Here is an 18,082-nt window from a genome sequence, read left to right as displayed (position 1 = left end):
ATTTTATCTGAGGAACCTTCTTTGACTTTTCAGTACAAAATGCCAACCTCCTACACCCTACTAACTTGCTTTACGTTTCACACCTGTGTCTCAGTGTCCTTGTCTTTAAAATGGGGTGATAAGTGTACCTACCCCACAGGGTTGTTGTTGGGCTTAAAGGAGCTAGAAGCCCTCAAATGAGCTCCTGACTTACAGGAAGAGCCATATCAGTTTTTGATGTTTTGTCTGTTTTGTTTATGGCCTGCTTTCTTTCTCCCTATGAGGATGACAACCCCAGGAGACAGGGGCTGCGTTTTGTTCACAACTGTATCCCAGTGCCTGGAAAATGTTTATCAGTAAATAGTCATAGCTGTTGAAGCCTGATTTAGTCCTGCAGCCATATGTACAGACAGCTGAGATTACAAAAAAAAAAAAAAGACCAATTATTTTCAGTAAAAGCAAGCTTTCTGCACATGAGCATGAACAACCTGTAATGATTCAACCCATTTTTAAAGCACAATGGGTAGCGGTATGATTGCCAGAGCATCAAGTAGGGAAGTGGTACAGTCCCATTTAATTCCTTAATGTCTTAACACCAATGTGGCAACAGAAACGAAAACAAATGTGGAGGGAGAAAACAAAAGGATGACTTACTCTGCATTCCTGCCTTTGATGCATGGCTGGTAGAGGACCTTAACAGCATTCCAGGCAGAACTGGAATCGGCCTTCAATAAGTCTTCCAACAGAGGGAATTTTTTGATACTTGTGGAACTTTCCAAAGCTTCAATCACCAAAGTGTCTGAGTTTAAAAGCCATAGCTAAAGACACGGAGAGAAAAGTCCAAGTACAAGAATATCACAACCCTATTCATACCTCATACCACCACTCAAAAAAACAAAAACAAAACCATATAAAAAAGACAAAACTATACAACACCAGAAAAAATATCACATATATAACTTTTAAGTAGGGTAAGACTTTCAAAGTATAACCTTTGGTAGAGCCACTGACAACATAAAGTTTTTAAAGAAAAGACAACTGATTAAGAGAAAATATTTAATACATACAAAGTTATGATCCATAATATATAGAGCTCCTAGCAATCAATAAGAGAAAAAAAAAAAAAGCCCAAGAGAAATACAGGCGAAGAATATGAACAGAACTGAACAGAATATAAACAGAAAAAATAAGTGATAAATATATAAAAATGTTAACATAACTAGCAATAAGGAAATGCAAAATTCTGTGCCACCACTTTTCACTTATCAGATTGGCAAATACAAAAAGATTGATAACAGTCAGCTCAGAAGAGGGGTTTGGAGCAGGTATTCCCACATGTTGCTCATGCAAGACTGTTTTGGGATTTGGACACAGGTGATTCACTGAGGAAATACTCTCAGGAGAAAGGGAGAGAGGGCAAGAAGATAAGGCAGGGTAGCCAACAATGTGGACTCAGCCTGATCTCACAGGGAGCTCTGAAGCCTGAATTCCACCTACAGAGTCTGTCCCATCTTGAGACAGGAGATGGCAGGTTTTGTAGCCCAGGGTCGGGTCATCAGCCGTGGGCTGAGTAGGGCAGGGGTGGGGGACGGCGGAGGACAGGAAACTCCCGGGCCAGGCAGCATCTGTCAGGATGGGACAAGTCTCTGGAGAACAGAGCGACCGTGAGCCGTGAGTAGGCAACATTCTCAGCAATGGGAAAGGGGGGGACCAGCCGAGGAGAGGGGACCGGGGGGGGCACCAAGAATGTCTATAAGGGGGCTTCCCTGGTGGCGCAGTGGTTGAGAGTCCGCCTGCCGATGCAGGGGACACGGGTTCGTGCCCCGGTCCGGGAAGATCTCACATGCCGCGGAGCGGCTGGGCCCATGAGCCATGGCCGCTGAGCCTGCACGTCCGGAGCCTGTGCTCCGCAATGGGAGAGGGCATGACAGTGAGAGGCCCGCGTACCGCAAAAAAAAAAAAAAGGTCTATAAGGGATAAAGGATGTTCACAAGGGATAAATTAGTCCAACTTTTTAGAGGTGATAATTATCAGAGTTTAAAATACACAAATTCCAATACTGCATAAGATGAGAAAGATCTGTTTCTGAAGTACTAAAATACATGTGCAAAGAGGATTCTCCCTGCAGCGCTGTCTTTACCGGCCATACAGTGGAATTCTACTCATTAGGAAAAGTCCAATCCATATTTACACTAACAAGAAACAAGCCTCGTGATACCTGGTTGTGTGAAGAATGCATGTTGAAGAACAATGCTAATCACATCATCATGTTATTTTTACAAATACCTGTGGGCGTATGTACATAGAACTGTAAACAGGGAAAAGAATGATGAAGTATGCATGTCAGACTGTTAATGATTACCTCCGGATGGTATGACACAGCGGGGCAGAAGAGGGGACAGGACAGGGGAACTACCACTTCTTTTATGTTCTTCACGTTGTCAGAATGTGTTTCAAGACTGTATTACTTTTATAAAAAAAAAATTTTTTTAATTTAAATATACATTAGTAGTAAGTTTAGAAAGTTCCTACTCCTGATTTTCAACTTGAAAACTTTGCAATAAAAGGAAATTAAGGGAATTCCCTGGTGGCCCAGTGGCTAGGACCCCGCACTTCCACGTGCAGAGGGCACGGGTTTGATCCCTGGTCAGGGAACTAAGACCCCGCAAGGTGCGCGGTACGGCTGAAAAAAAAGGTGAAAAAAAAAATAAGACTGATTTCAGACTAGGACTATGAGGTATACTTAGCATCAACCTTAGTTAGAAAATATTTTAGCTTTGAATAGAAATTATCTGGAATTAGAGAAACATGGGGTCCCTGTGCTGGATGGACAGCCACAAAGCAACACCTAATAATCACGTCAATCCCTCTCTCCTTTTAGCTACCGTGCTCCCTTATTAGCTTGCGAGGTCCTCAAAGGCATTTTTGGTTCTATCTTGAGCACCCAGGACAGTGTCTTTCAAATAAGAAGTACTCAATATATGTTTACTGGTTGAATAAAGCAGGCGTGGAGGCAGAGAAGAGACGGGGGCCCTCGATCTTGGATTTTCACATTATGTCCCCAATTGTTTTCTGCAGAACGTTATTTTTGACAGGAGCAGTTTAATATTAAATGCTTGTGGTACATGTATGGGATGATTCTGCTAACTGCGGAGCCTTTTCTCCAAAACTTGCTACTACTTCTCAAACATCCAAGTGCTGAAATCAGGATCTCAAAGAGATCTCTGCACTCCCATGTTTGCTGCAGCACTGTTTACAATAGCCAAGATGCAGAAACAACCTAACTGTCCACCAGTGATGAATGGATGAAGAAAATGTGGTACATACACCCTATGGAATATTATTTAGCCTCTAAAAAGAAAGAAATCTTGTAATATGCAACAGTACAGATGAACCTCAAGGACATTATGATAAATAAGACAAGTCAGACACAGCAGGATAATAATACATGATTCCACTTACATGAGGAATCTAAAATAGTCTAACTCATAGAAGCAGAAAGCAGAATGCTGGTTGCCAGGCGCTGGAGGGAGGGAAGAATGGGGAGTTGTTAATCAAAGGGTATAAAGTTTTAGTTGGGCAAGGTGAGTAAGTTCTAGAGACCGGTTCTACAACACTGCGCCTATAACTAACAATGCTGTATTGCGCATTGAAAAATCTGTAAAGAGGGTAGATCACGTTAGGTGTTCTTACCACACACACACAAAACAATAAAAACAAAAACAGGAGCAACAGAACGTATTTTAACCATAAGAGTATCAAATGGGGAAAAAAGTGAGAAAGACAGAATTGTGCTACGCTGACCAAGAAAGCCATTAAAAACTAAGAGTAGAAAAACTTCACCTTGTGGCATGAGCTTCTACCAAGGAATCAGGTTGTAGTTGTCTCTAAATCCCTAGTACCTAGCACGCAGAGGCACTTAAATCACTTTAATTTGTGAATTAAACTGAGGTTAAAAACTCAATTTTTCATCATTTATTTTCTAGACCCGAGAATTAAGAAAAAAGAATGACAAAAACCAAAGAATTTCTGAGACCCTGGATTACTAGGCTACAAAAAGCTGGGTGAAATCATTTCTTACCAAGATGTACGCTTTGCCGTCGTGTCCTTGAAGAGTGAATCTAAAAGTGCTTCTAGCAGAGGAGAGTTCCACCAGGCACTGGGCAATAACGCTCTGTACAAACTGAGACCTGTTTGAACACAAACCAGTTTTCACAATGTGCCTCTCATAATAAGTCTAAATACCCACAGGGCACCTATAAGGCAGAGGTGGGTGCATGCTGGACTTTTCTATATGCTGCCCATCCCCTCACAACCTGTGCTAATTTTAATCGACTGTAATGTATTTGTGCTTGCACCAGTCTTTCTATAACCCATTCTTTGATCCTTAATACATTTTCCACCCCAAACCTAACTATTCCTCCCACTAAATAAAAAAATACTGTTAGACAAGTCAATAATCCATTTGTGCACATTCAACAGTGAATAACTAAGTTAAAAAAGAAGGTAAGAGGGCTTCCCTGGTGGCGCAGTGGTTGAGAGTCTGCCTGCTGATGCAGGGGACACGGGTTCATGCCCCGGTGTGGGAGGATCCCACATGCAGCGGAGCGGCTGGGCCCGTGAGCTATGGCCTCTGAGCCTGTGCGTCCGGAGCCTGTGCTCCGCAACGGGAGAGGCCACACAACAGTGAGAGGCCCACGTACCGAAAAAAAAAAGAAGGTAAGAAATTTCCTCCCAAACATTAGACAGTATTATCTCCAATGTTTTCCATTTGTATCCCCTCAGAGTGTCAGATCTGAGGTACAGAATCAAAGTATTTATAGGAGGATAAAGTTCAAGATTATATTCAGAGAGCCATAATTTTTAGACATCAATAAAGTAGCTGAAATAAAGACATACTACAGTTAACTTTCATTTGCAAGACTAAAAAGATTCTAAGAAAAGAAACACTAATGGATTGAGTGGCTAAGTAACATTCTTTTTAAAAACACACAAGTCATTTGAAAACTAACCCATGTTTCAAGTAAGTTAAATTAATACCAGAAATAATATTCAAAAACCTATTGATGATTATATCATAAAACCTTGGGTATCTAGCACATAAAAAGAAACACAGGGCTTCCCTGGTGGCACAGTGGTTGAGAGTCCGCCTGCCGATGCAGGGGACACAGGTTCGTGCCCTGGTCGGGGAAGGTCCCACATGCCGCGGAGCGGCTGGGCCCGTGAGCCATGGCCGCTGAGCCTGTGTGTCCGGAGCCTGTGCTCCGCAATGGGAGAGGCCACAACAGTGAGAGGTCTGCGTACCACAAAGAAAAAAAAAAAAAGAAACACAAAAAACTTTCAGAACTAGAAGATTTATAAGAGCACATCTGTCTATACCATTATGCAAGCAAACCATCAATAAATCCTCAAATCTTTCATATCTGTGGTTTGGTTCCACTACCTAAAAACCTTTCCAAAGACTTTTATTTTTCCTTTCCAAACGAAGAGGGGTATAAATAAAAATGAATTCCCAAATAATCACTTACAATAAATAATTATAATAATTATAATTAATAATTCCCAAATACCTATCTTTCCTTACATGTGAAATTACAGAACACACTTAATTAGCTATTTGTACCTTGGTATGATGGGAAAATTTCTTTCAGATGGCTGAATAATCATCTCTGTCATATAAAACTTAGTGGTTTCTAGAAACAAAAAATAAGAATATTAAAAGATCTCCCCAATACATTAATATTTCTACTGTGGACATGCTGGTTTCAAATTAAGACATTCCAAACCAAATATTCGTTATACTGGTACAATTACTATTTAGTAAAACTTTTCCAAAAATGACTTGTGTCAGAAGACAAAGCAATGATGGCTACAAGGAGACAGTCTGAGACTTCAGGTAACTCGGTGTTGTTTTAGAAGAGCACGTGGCCAGGTGAGCCTGGTACAGCAAGACTCTGCTCACACGTATGCAAGGTCATAATAACTAGTCACATCACAGCCAAAGCCCACTCACCTAAAAATTAGTCATTTGGTTTCCTCATTTCTACAGAGTAGCCACAAAACTAGGAGTCACTGAAAAAGGCTTTTTAATCACAGTATTCTAAAGCCCATGAACAGAAGCTGTGAACCTCATGTTGATATTTACCCAGAATCTCACTGAGTCGATTAATGTACAACTGTTACCAAATCTGGTTACCTGAGTCCTTCATTTACAGAAAAATTTAAACAGTAAACTAAATATTTAATAGAACTGAATATAAACATAACCATTTTGGATTTTTTTAAAAATCCATGAAAAATGTTCACTCACTAGTAATGAAATGGAAATTAAAATATTTTTCAGCATCAAATAAATAAAATATTTCTGAATGATAAAGTGCAGCAGCAATGAAGATATGGAGAACTGGATACACTTACATTCTGCTGTCAGGAGTGCAAATAATAAATTTCTGGAAAGCCATTTGGTGAAGGCCTTAAAAATGTTTATATATTTTGACACCATAATTAAATGCCTAAAAATTTATCTCAAAGAAATACTCACAGATATCTGTAACATTTATCTATTAAGAGGCTTATAATATTAATAGAAAAATACTGAAATTTCTAAAAATTGAGGATGGTTGGATTAAATAAACAACTATACATTTAGGCAAGAGAATTATATACAGTCATTAAAAATGGTGTGCTAACAATTTTTTAATTGTTTTAATAAGATGGCAAGTTGTTCCTTGTAGATTTTCTATAAATGTTTACAACTGCTCAGTATAACACACAGAAAAAGGCAAAAAAACAAATTTAAAAGTTTAACAGATTATTATATTTCTCGAGTTATGATGATGAATTTATACATTTCCCCTTGAAGTCCAATTTTTCACTTTACTATTTTGAAGTCATGTTATTAGATGCAGAATTGAACCTTTTAACATTATAAAGTGATCTCTTTTGTCCCAGCTGTTGTTAAACTATAATTTAATTCCATAATTTTAATCCCACAAGGTATTATTGATTTACACAGTTAACATTCATTTAGTGTCACCCACATATTTACCACTTTCTTCCCAATCCTTCTTTAACTTAGACTTTCTATCTGGGATCGTTTTCTTTTACTTAATATACAGGTAAAATTTCTTTTCATAAGAAACCAAACCATTAGAATTGAATTATCCTAGCTTTTGTTTGACAGAGAATATATTTATCTTTGTCTTGATTCTTTCGTATTAGGACATTTTCTCCTGATATAAAATCCTAGGTTAGCAGTTTTTTTAAGCTACCCCTTTTTTTTTTTTTTTTTTTTTCCTGTACGCGGGCCTCTCACTGTTGTGGCCTCTCCCGTTGCGGAGCACAGGCTCCGGACGCGCAGGCTCAGCGGCCATGGCTCACGGGCCCAGCCGCTCTGTGGCATGTGGGATCTTCCCGGACCAGGGCACGAACCCGTGTTCCCTGCATCGGCACGCAGACTCCCAACCACTGAGCCACCAGGGAAGCCCCCTAGGTTAGCAGTTTTTAACCTTTGTGTACACTATCATTCCACTGTCTTCAAACCTCTATTTCTGCTATTCCTTTGAAGGTGATGTCATTTTTCCTTGGTTACTTTTAAGATTTTCTTTTCTTTTTTTAATTTTTCTGCCATATCACTGATGTGTCTAGCTATAGACTTCTTTTTATTTCTCTTACGTGGGCCTCATCTAAGTAGAATTCATTGGACTTCAAACTACAAACTGTTGTTCATCATTTTTGCAAAATTCTCAGCAATCAACTCTTCAAATATTGCCTATGCTCTATTCTATTTCTCTTTTCCTTCTAGAAGTCTGATTAAACATACATTAGATCTCCTCTGTGTTTTATGTCTCCTACCCTCTCTTCTATATTTTTTACCTTCTTGTGTCTTTGTGCTGGATTACAGATTTTTCTTCTCATCTATCTTCTGTTCATTAACTCGTTCTCCATGCTGTACCTAACCTGCTGTTAAACTACCCACTGAGTTTTCAATTTCAATTATATTTTTCAGAAATTTTTTAGAATTTTTTAGAAATTCTTTTCCAAATATGCTTAGTGTTATAGTTTCCTTTTCCTTTTGATATCTTCAAACCTGTCTTTTGTATTGTTAAAAACAGTAAGCATGGTTGTTTTACAGTTTACATCTGATAATTCCAATAACATAAGTCTGTTTCTATTGTTTGCTATTTTTGTTAGTTCTTGTGGATGGATGTTGTTTACTTGTGTGCTTAGTTATGTTTGGTTGTACATGGTAAACACTGTACATGCCAAATTATTTGTGGGAATAATATGAGTTTTATAATGAAAGTATTTTCCTCCAGAGGTGATTTGCATTTGATTTTCCCAGGCTCATGGCATTATGTCTAGGCCAACGCAGACTAAGTTAAAGATTTGAAATTCCTAATGTCCCAAAGAACTGATACCTGTCTGTAATTCCACAGGCTTGTTTCACTTCTGATTCACCTTTACTGTGTGAAGGTGAATGGTACGGCCATTTAGGCTCTCATATTTTTGTACAGTCACCTACTAGGTTCTTACTTTGTGTAGTCTTTGACTTCTGTCCTTACTTCTCAAAGCAATCAAAAGTTCTACTTTTAAAGAACTGGAAAATGGCAGGGAAAAGGTGTTTTTCAATTTTATGCTAACCTCTTTTGAGTTTGCTTTTGTGCTAATTAACCCACATATTTTCCATTTATCTTGCTCTTCATTCCTTCCTATGGATTCCAATTACCATAGCTTTCCTTAGCACTGTCAGCCTGAAGAACTTTCCTTAGCATTGTCTGCTAGTAATGCATTATTTCCATCTGTTTATAGAAAAATGTCTTTATTTTGCCTTCATTTTTGAAGCAGAGCTTTGCTGGATATAGATTAGATGAAAGGTGTTTTTGTTTGTTTTCCCCCCAGCATTTTTTTTTAATAAATTTATTTATTTTATTTATTTTTGGCTGTGTGGGGCTTTCGTTGCTGCGCTCGGGCTTCCTCTAGTTGCAGCAAGAGGGGGCTTCTCTTTGTTGTGGTGGGTGGGCCTCTCATTGTCGTGGCTTCTTTTGTTGTGGAGCACGGGCTCCAGGCATGCGGGCTTCAGTAGTTGTGGCACGCGGGCTCAGTAGTTGTGGCTCACGGGCTCTAGAGCGCAAGCTCAGTAGTTGTGGCACATGGGCTTCGTTGCTCCGTGGCATGTGGGATCTTCCCGGACCAGGGCTCGAACCCGTGTCCCCTGCATTGGCAGGCAGATTCTTAACCACTGCGCTACCAGGGAAGCCCCTCCCGCAGCATTTTGAATATCTCATTTTAGTGTATTTTGGCCGTCATTACTTCTATAAGAAGTTGGCCTTAGTGCTTAATGAAATCCCTATATGTGATGCTTTGTTTTCTCTTGCTACTTTCAAGATTCTCTCTTCACCTCTGGCTTTTATCATTTTGACCACAACATGCCTGGGTGAATGCTCTTTGTGTTTATCCTACTTGAGATTCACTGCAGTTCTTGGACCCAAAAGTTAAAATGTTTCACCAAATTTGACAAGATTTCAGCCATTTTTTTTCCTACATTTTTTCCCTGACCCTTTCTTTTTCTTCTCACCTTCTAAAGCTTCACTTACACATTTATTGAAACAGTTAATATTTTTCCACAAATCTGACATTCTCTCCATTTTGAGATTTTTTTTTCTCTGTTCTTTGGATTGGTTAATTTCTATTCATCTATCTTCAAGTTCAACATTTTTTTTCTTCTGTCACCTCAAATATGAGGTTTTAGTAATCTAGTGAATTTTTCTTTTGTTACTGTACTTTTCAGCTCTGTAATTACCAACTGGTTCTTTCTCTGAAGTTTCCAATTTGTTGAGATTTGCTATTAGTTCACTCAAGAGGTTTTCTGTTTTAATTCTTTGCCATATTTATAATTAGCTACTTCAACATCTTTGTCTCCTAATTTAATATTTGTGCTTACTCAGCACCTATTTATTGAGTCGTGCTTTTTCCTTGAGTATGAGTCACTCCTTTTTCTTTCTCTGCATGGCTAATAATTTCTGTAAGAAAGTAGGACATTGTATGTAATACATTGTACCAATTCTAGATTTTGTTTTGTCCTTTTTTTTAAAAATTTATTTTTATTTATTTATTTTTGGCTGTGTTGGGTCTTCATCGCTGCACACGGGCTTTCTCTAGCTGTGTCAAGTGGGGGCTACTGTTCGTTGCGGCGCACGGGCTTCTCACTGCAGTGGCTTCTCTTGTTGCAGAGCACAGGCTCTAGGGTGTGTGGGCTTCAATAGCCGTGGCACGCGGGCTCAGTAGCTGTGGCTCGTGGGCTCTAGAGTGCAGGCTCAGTAGTTACGGTGCACGGGCTTAGGTGCTCCATGGCATGTGGGATCATCCTGGACTAGGGCTCGAACCTGTGTTCGAACCCGTGTCCCCTTCACTGGCAGGCAGATTCTTAACCACTGGGCCACCAGGGAAGTCCCTTGCTTTGTCCTTTTAAGGGTAATTGGTTTATAGGTCAATTACCAAGCTTGGACTTAAACCGGGAAATATGTCTTCCCACAGTGTGTAGTCACTAATGTCTCTGCTCAGTTCTGTTTTGTTTAGCCTGACTCCCTAGAGAGTATTCACTATCTCTGCACAGTTTGGTCGACCGCAGATTTGGGGAGAGGTTCTGCTCAAATGCCTCAAGCCATTAAGGCTTCCATCTTCTGCTGCCCAAGTTGTGTGTGAATTGAGGAATGCAATCAAAGGCACAGCAAATTTTCTGGTCTCCCCAAGCTTTCAATTCTTATTGGACTCCCTGGCATCTACTGTATGCATGTATAGTTTTGCAATCAGCCAGAGCTGGGTTAAGAAGTTATCAGCTCAGCCCCTCCACGGCCCTCTTGCTTCCAAAATATCCCTCTTAAATTTCTACTTTCTCCTTTGCCTACCCTGAACCAAACCTACCGCCTATAGATAATAAAGCTGTGTTTTTTTTTCCTGCCCAAGTTTGGGGGGGCGTGTGAAGTATGTCAATGATCCCAAGCAAAAAAAGGTCACAAATTTGCCATTCTAACCCAAAGCAGTAGCAGTTTTTGATAACTACACCTCTCAAATCATTGCTTCATTTGGGTTATTTTCTAGTAGCTGTTCTTCTGAACTTGTACAGTTCAGTACTTGTTTCCTACAGAGTAGAACCATCCATTCTCTTTATGCCACCATTTTTGGGGATTAGAGTCCTACTAATTTACTTTTAGAGTAGATGTGGACATAGCTCTCTTACATCACCCCACACACATATTCACATACAATGACCTCCTAATATACTTATATATTACATCATAAAGATTTTTGGTTAAATTGATAATCAGTGTTCACATTATTGTGACCATAATGATACCATGGAAGTGCTTCCTTTTTTGTTCAATCTTCTGTTTTCCTGCAGCACGTAACTGCTTTCTTTTTTCGTGTGTTTAGTTTTTCCAAACACCTTTAGTTAATTCTTCCCATATGATGAAATGGCTTGTCTCAAGATTATTTGTTACGTGTAGTCAAACAACTCAACAAATTTACCAGTTTCAGTGTATAACTGAAAACGTCTTTATTACAGTTTCTCTCCCCTTGCTTCAATCCAGGCTGTAATGCCTGCTGTACATCCCTCACCCTGGGACTTCCTTACCTCATTCTCCTGTGTTGGACAGTCTGTTTCCCCAAATCCCACACTTTCTCTTTTGAGGTTAAATTCCTAGTTTTGGTGATGCATACCCTATGGTAGATTCCTAAGGAAAATGTAACTTTGAGGTCCATGTTTTGAGATCCTGTATTTCCAAATATGTATTTATAATCTTCATACCTGACTGACAGTTGGACTGTCTATTGAATTATTCTGGGTTGAACATCTTTTTCCTTCTAAATTATGAGGGCATTCTTCAATGTCTTCTAGCTATTAAGGAGTTCAGCACCATTGTAATTCCTAATCCTTTGTACATTACCTGCTTTTTTCTCTCTAGAAACTTCACCCTTGGCGTTTGGAAATCACTCAATTATGCGGCTTTAAGTAGCTTCCCTGTCACCCCTCCATTAATTATATGAGAGCTCTTTCAGTTGAGAAACTTAAGCCCTAGCTCTGGGAAATACCTTTCTAATGTGTTTTTGGTATTTCTGTTCCTTGATAATTTCCCCCACCCTGTTGTCTCTATTCTCTCTTTCTAGAATTTCTCCTAGCTCGATGTTGGATGCCCTAAAAGGCTCAATTCATTCACTCATTCAACAAACATTTACTGGGTACCCACTATGTGCCAGATATTGGTCTAAGTGCTGTGGTTATCATGATAAATGAGTTAGACAATATTCCTATCCTCAGGAAACTTACATGATCTTTTTTTTGAAATTTCCTTTCCAATTTTCAACCTCTGTCTTTTGGTCCTGATTTCTGAAATAGTTCCTTAATTTCATTTTCCAGTCCTTTGGTTAGTTTTTTCAAGCTATTACATCTTTAATTTGACATTCTCCGAATTATAGAGATAATATTATTTCATTTCTCCAAGGACATTTATTATGGTTTTTTAAAAGATTTTCTTCTGTTTTATACATAATTTGTTTCTCCTCAATGCGTCTACTCTGTTTACTTGATTATTTATTTGCTTTGGACTCTTTTTACTATTTACTGATTCTCAGCAATCTATTCAGATTTAAGTGTAAGGTAGTAAAATGCTGAGAGGGAGCTCTTGTGTGTAGATATAAGGCTTGTTGAGAGTAGGATGGCTGAATATAAGCTCATTTTTTTGTTGTTACATGACCCCTGAGAATCAGTGTCTGCAGATCTTTTCTCTGGTTAGTACACTTCCATTCCCTTATTCCAAGAAAGGCTGCTCCAATCTCCTACCTTGAGAGCATAAGCAAGTTGCAAGTGGAGAAAGAGTCTTAGGAATCTTATGGCTCCACATACAAACTTTGCATTAATCATCCTGCTTTCAGTCCCTTGTCCCTCTTACCTGCTACCTCTAAACTCTGGCCAGTTCTGGGGATCTACAGTGAGAACTGGCTCACTCCTTATCTAAATGGTCTTCTGCAGACACCAAGGTTGCAGCTTCCTCCACACTGCCAAGTGTGTTCCTACCCGTCTCAGCTCTACAGCTTCCAAAAGAAGTTTGCTTACACCTCTAGTTCACATCACTGTTGCCTCCTCCCCATTTCTCTTTGTCTCTGTGGATGTCCTTTTTTTTTATTCCTTAACTGACATTTTAACTGGGCTTCAGAGAGGAGAGAAAAGCATGAAAAAAATCAATTCACCCTTATTTCAACTGGAAGCCTTAAGATTTTCTAAGTCATTGCTTAAGGGACTTGTTTTCATTCTCCAAAAATGACATTGAGGGCGGCATCCTTTACTACTACTCATTCTTCCTTTTCTGTTCTCTCAGAGCAAGTTATGAGACTCTGATGATCTTAAAAAACAAACCAAAAAAATGCCACCATCTGCCTTCCCTTGAGTACAATAGTTTCACTTAACTCACATCTTCTAATTAATTCTATTAAAAACAATTATTCTTCACCCACAAAGCTAACACAGCATGCTGTAGCTCTCTAGACATTTTCAAACCATATCTTTAAAGAGTGATGCATTTTAATTATCAGGATTTCATTATTATATTGGAAAGTCGTATAACATAGGCTTTATGTAAAATGTAATTAACACTATTGGAAAAAAGAACAAGGAAGAGAGTATAAAACTCAAAATGTTTCAACAGGTTCTCTGCACCCCCAACCTCCAAGCCTCAAAACACAGCCCTGAGGCACACAACAGCCAGCATCTCCTCCATCATCTCTGGCAACCAATTCTTCTGAATGAGGAGCTGTATTAAGAAAAAAGCTCCAATCTTCTTTAAGATAGACCCAAGTACAAGCTTTATACTATTGCTTTTTATCTACAAAGAAGATATGAAATACTGAAAATGACCCGACTTCTTAATGCTTAAAACTCAGTACTATGTACTTACAAAGGTCAAAATACACAGACTTCTTGGCATACTGGATGATATATTAGTTGATTTCTATTTTTAAAAGCATCAATTCTACAACATGTATTAGTCATCTATCTTTCCTATATATTTCCTATAAAAATCTCCTTCTACTGTGTTTTTTTTTTTAACAAGAAGGCAATCATTTTGGCTTTTTTATTATGAAATTCTTACCTGATGACACAGTCTCTCCCAACATTACCTTGCAACGCTTACAAATTACTTTGGTATTTGCCTTTGGTTTCTGTAGAACAGAAAAATGTCATTTAAATGTCATTCAGCTTTTCTTAAAAGGAATATATAATTTTAACATGGTCTCTAGAGTATACATTGAACTTTACATTTTATTTTGCCATCTACTAAATACTGGGAATACATTTAGCTTGTATGCATAATTCACGTGCACAGAGATCACTTTTTCCAAGTCTAAACACAAAATGAACAGAATGATTTTTCCAAACTAGTCAGCTCCTGATAATCTACACGTTGCCAAGTAATGTGAACAAGAAGCATCTTACATTTCTAAAAAGCATCTCCAAACATCATTTAGAATAGGCAGATGCTGGGCAACAAAGGTAGAGAGGGTAGGTGACTTGCCCCAACTCATGTGTCTAGAAAACAGAAGAATTAGAACTTGAACCTATATTATTTATTTTTATTTTTTTTGCGGTTCGCGGGCCTCTCACTGTTGTGACCTCTCCCGTTGCGGAGCACAGGTTCCGGACGCGCAGGCTCAGTGGCCATGGCTCACGGGCCCAGCCGCTCCGCGGCATGTGGGATCTTCCCAGACCGGGGCACGAACACGTGTCCCCCGCATCGGCAGGCGGACTCTCAACCACTGCACCACCAGGGAAGCCCGAACCTATATTATTTTGACTCTAGTCCAGTGCAATTTATGTAAAAGTAATCTATAATTCATAATCACCACTGGAAGTTAAAAATACCTAACCCATTCATATAATTCTATTTTTCCATTTAAGATATGCTTTGTACCTGGAAAGATAGTATTCTGGAACAAATTCCTGAAACACTGTTAAACTTTGAAAATCCAACTTTATCATTGGGGATACAGATTAAAACAGCTAGCAGTCACCTAATTATTAAGAAAACAAAAGACTAATCTTTTAGACATACAGAACAGAGGTTGGCAGGGGTGGGCAAAAATGAGTGAAGGTGGTCGAAGGGTACAAACTAATTATAAAATAAGCCATGGGGATGTAATGTACAGTATGGCAACTATAGTTAACCATACTGTATTGCATACTTGAGAGTTGCCTTAGTAAATCTTACAAGTTCTCATCACAAGAAAAAAAAGTTCTGTAACTAAGTACAGTGATGGATGTTAACTAAACTTATTGTCATGATCATTTTGAAGTACATACAAATACTGAATCGCTATGTTATATACCTAAAAGTAGTAAAATGTCAATTACACCTTAATAAAAAAAATCTTACTGACTTATAGTTTGTTATAAGAGATGATATTATAATTAATATCATGGTGGTTAAGAGCCTGGAGTCTGGGGCCAGACTTCCTAAGTTCAAATCCCAGCTCTGTTACTTACTAGACGTGTGACCATGGGCAAGTTAATTAACCTGCTTTGGTTTCTTCATCTGTAAGATGAAATCGACAGTAGTGTTAACTCATAGAGCTGTTTATTAGGATCTAAAACGGAGTGCTGTAAAACACTGTCCCTGGCACATGGGTAACCGCTAGGCAGATGTTACGTAAATAAAATACACTTTTGGCACACGTCATTCAAGAAATGGGCAGAAAACCCATACCTTCCCACAAAGGGATAGATTTTTTTGTCTGGATGTGCTGCGAGTAACTAATAGAGCTGATATTTAAATCCAGGTCCCTTTGATGCTAGAGCTTATGCTTCCTAAGCACTATGCCAAGTGTTTTCCAAACTAATTCATAGAATCAATTCAGTGGGTGACACCCTGAATTTTTAAAGAAATACGAAATAGAATGGAACAGAAAATATCACCGTGCTTCAAACATAGGGTAAGTAGTTCTTTAAGAAACATCTACTTGAGGTGCATCTGTGTCTCTGTGTGTGCATTATCAGATCTTAATGTAAAAAAAATTATTATACAGTTCTTACTTTAGTTAGAGGTCAAAAAAAAAAAAAAAGTCAAAAGCCACAGACATAGAAACCAAGGCAGGTGCCAATGTGTTTAGGCCCAGGCAAGGTTACAGGAAGACGACAGCTTAGAAACCAAGCATGCTCAACTGCAAAGTTTCACATTTTGGCAGTTCCATGCTTTCTTACAATAAAAGCTATCTGTATGGCTCCAATTGGTACTAAAGACACTTTTTAAAGGATCCTATTTCGTACAAGTTAAATCAGACCATCCTCATTAAACCTTACCAAATACTAAGGGCTTTACTAAAAACTAATACAGGTTATTGGAGTAGTAATGCTTAAGAAGAAGGGGTTTTTCTATTCGAAGCAAAAAATTTTTTGTCAGGTGCTGTTATGTATTTCATTTATCATTGCTCTTACAGCACATTTTGCGTTGTCTTTCAATGAAGCAGAAAAAGTGGGTTTTGTTGGTTGGTTTTTAAAATAAAATTCTACCTTTTCAACACATGGGTAATTGGGATTTTAAAATCTGATCAATAAAAAAATAAATTACCTCAAACAACCAAATGTGTGAATTTTGATTCAAACAAATTTTAATGACATCAGAAGATACTTCTAATAAAATTTGTAAAATGTGTATATGGCCTGGTATTGTACCATCGAGTGTTCATTTTGTCTGGTGTGAAAATGACACTGTGTTCATGTGAAAAAGAACAATCCATATGGGTGAAATGATATAATGTCTGGGATTAGCTTTAAAGCACTTCAACGAAAAACTAAAAATAAAATGGGCAGATGAAGCATACTTTATGAATCAAGATGACTGTTACACGGAAGTTCATAATTCGATTTTTTACGTTTGGGAATGTTTACAAAGTTCAACACGTTATTCTAAGAAAAAAAAAAGAGAGACCCTCATGGATTTAACAAGACAAATAACGAAAAAAAAGGTAAAACTGTTAGTCATACTCGCCAGCTAAAATACCAATGTTCAATTTCATTTGTTCTTTAAAATATAGGTTGAAGTCATCAGTGTGGCTATACTTTCGTCTAGAATAATAATATGAATCTTATAAAAGACTGAGGTGCCACCTTTATCAACCTGTTGTAAGACGCAAAATTTTTATTATGGTGAAATGAAAATATTGTGAAATAACAAATATTCAATAGATGTCTTTTGAAAAGCAAAGATATATATTGTCACGTTCACAGAGGCACAAACAACAGACTGTACACATACGGGGTTATTCAGGGAAAGGAATAAGTGTTGGACTTTGTTTATGCTGTTTTTCTGTCATTTATGAATATTTTAGTTCAAGAGATATGCTTTGGAGTAATTAATTGTCAAATACTCCTTAAGCAGAATTAAATATACATTTCTCATGGTGAGGTGAGTTATCTCTTAAAATCCTTTTCCACAATTAAAATAGATTTTTATAATCTCTCACAAGCAGAGGCAGAAATTACTCCTACCAAACACTCAGAATACACACAGAATGCACCATTAATGTCTGATAAGCTAAACAGTCTTGACCTTTTAAATTAACTATTACAATGCTTTTAATTCTGGTAAAGAGAAACTCTGCTTTGCAGTGCATTTTTCTCAACCTATGCTTAAAGGAAATAATAAAGTGAATCGCGCAAAGCAGCAGCCTAGCAGTGTAGGGACTCTACAGAGCAAACATGAAAGACAGACATTGTTGTGGACTAATTAAATCAATATATCTGCGACACGGCACCGCTGCTCAGAGAGGTGAATCAGCCTCCTGTCCTCGTTTTTATTTTCCTTTGTGTTGCTTCCATTTCTAAGGACCCTTGATATTGTCTCGCCAAAAAAATGTTTCCCAAGAGATACCATTAGGATGCTGTGTCACCGTGTGACATTTCAAAACCCTGCTAGATGGCTAGACTGTGTGATATGAGAAACAGGTTTTCAATAGCACAGAGAAGCCTTGTTCCCACAAGACCCTTGAGAGTACTGTTTAAGGAGTCCCTCCAAATTTACGTTACTATTTTGGTCACAGGTATATTCTTTCA

General features: G+C 38.3%; 1 protein-coding gene across 5 annotated transcripts in view; it reads right to left on the bottom strand.

Annotated features, from left to right (window-relative positions):
• Positions 1–18,082, bottom strand: part of UBE3D (ubiquitin protein ligase E3D) — a 317,055-nt gene that overhangs the window by 273,045 nt on the left and 25,928 nt on the right. For all 5 annotated transcript variants that reach the window (XM_033428545.2, XM_033428547.2, XM_033428546.2 and 2 more), the window contains exons 5-8: positions 14,127–14,196; positions 5,603–5,672; positions 4,061–4,169; positions 634–797 (exon numbers count right to left, since the gene is read on the bottom strand). In XM_033428545.2, coding sequence (XP_033284436.1) covers positions 634–797; positions 4,061–4,169; positions 5,603–5,672; positions 14,127–14,196 — 413 coding nt within the window. The remainder of the gene's footprint in view (positions 1–633; positions 798–4,060; positions 4,170–5,602; positions 5,673–14,126; positions 14,197–18,082) is intronic.

Source organism: Orcinus orca, chromosome 12, assembly GCF_937001465.1.
Source record: "Orcinus orca chromosome 12, mOrcOrc1.1, whole genome shotgun sequence".
Lineage (NCBI taxonomy): Eukaryota > Metazoa > Chordata > Mammalia > Artiodactyla > Delphinidae > Orcinus > Orcinus orca.
The sequence above is the reverse complement of the archived record's forward strand: the minus strand, read 5'-3'. Positions and strand labels throughout refer to the sequence as shown.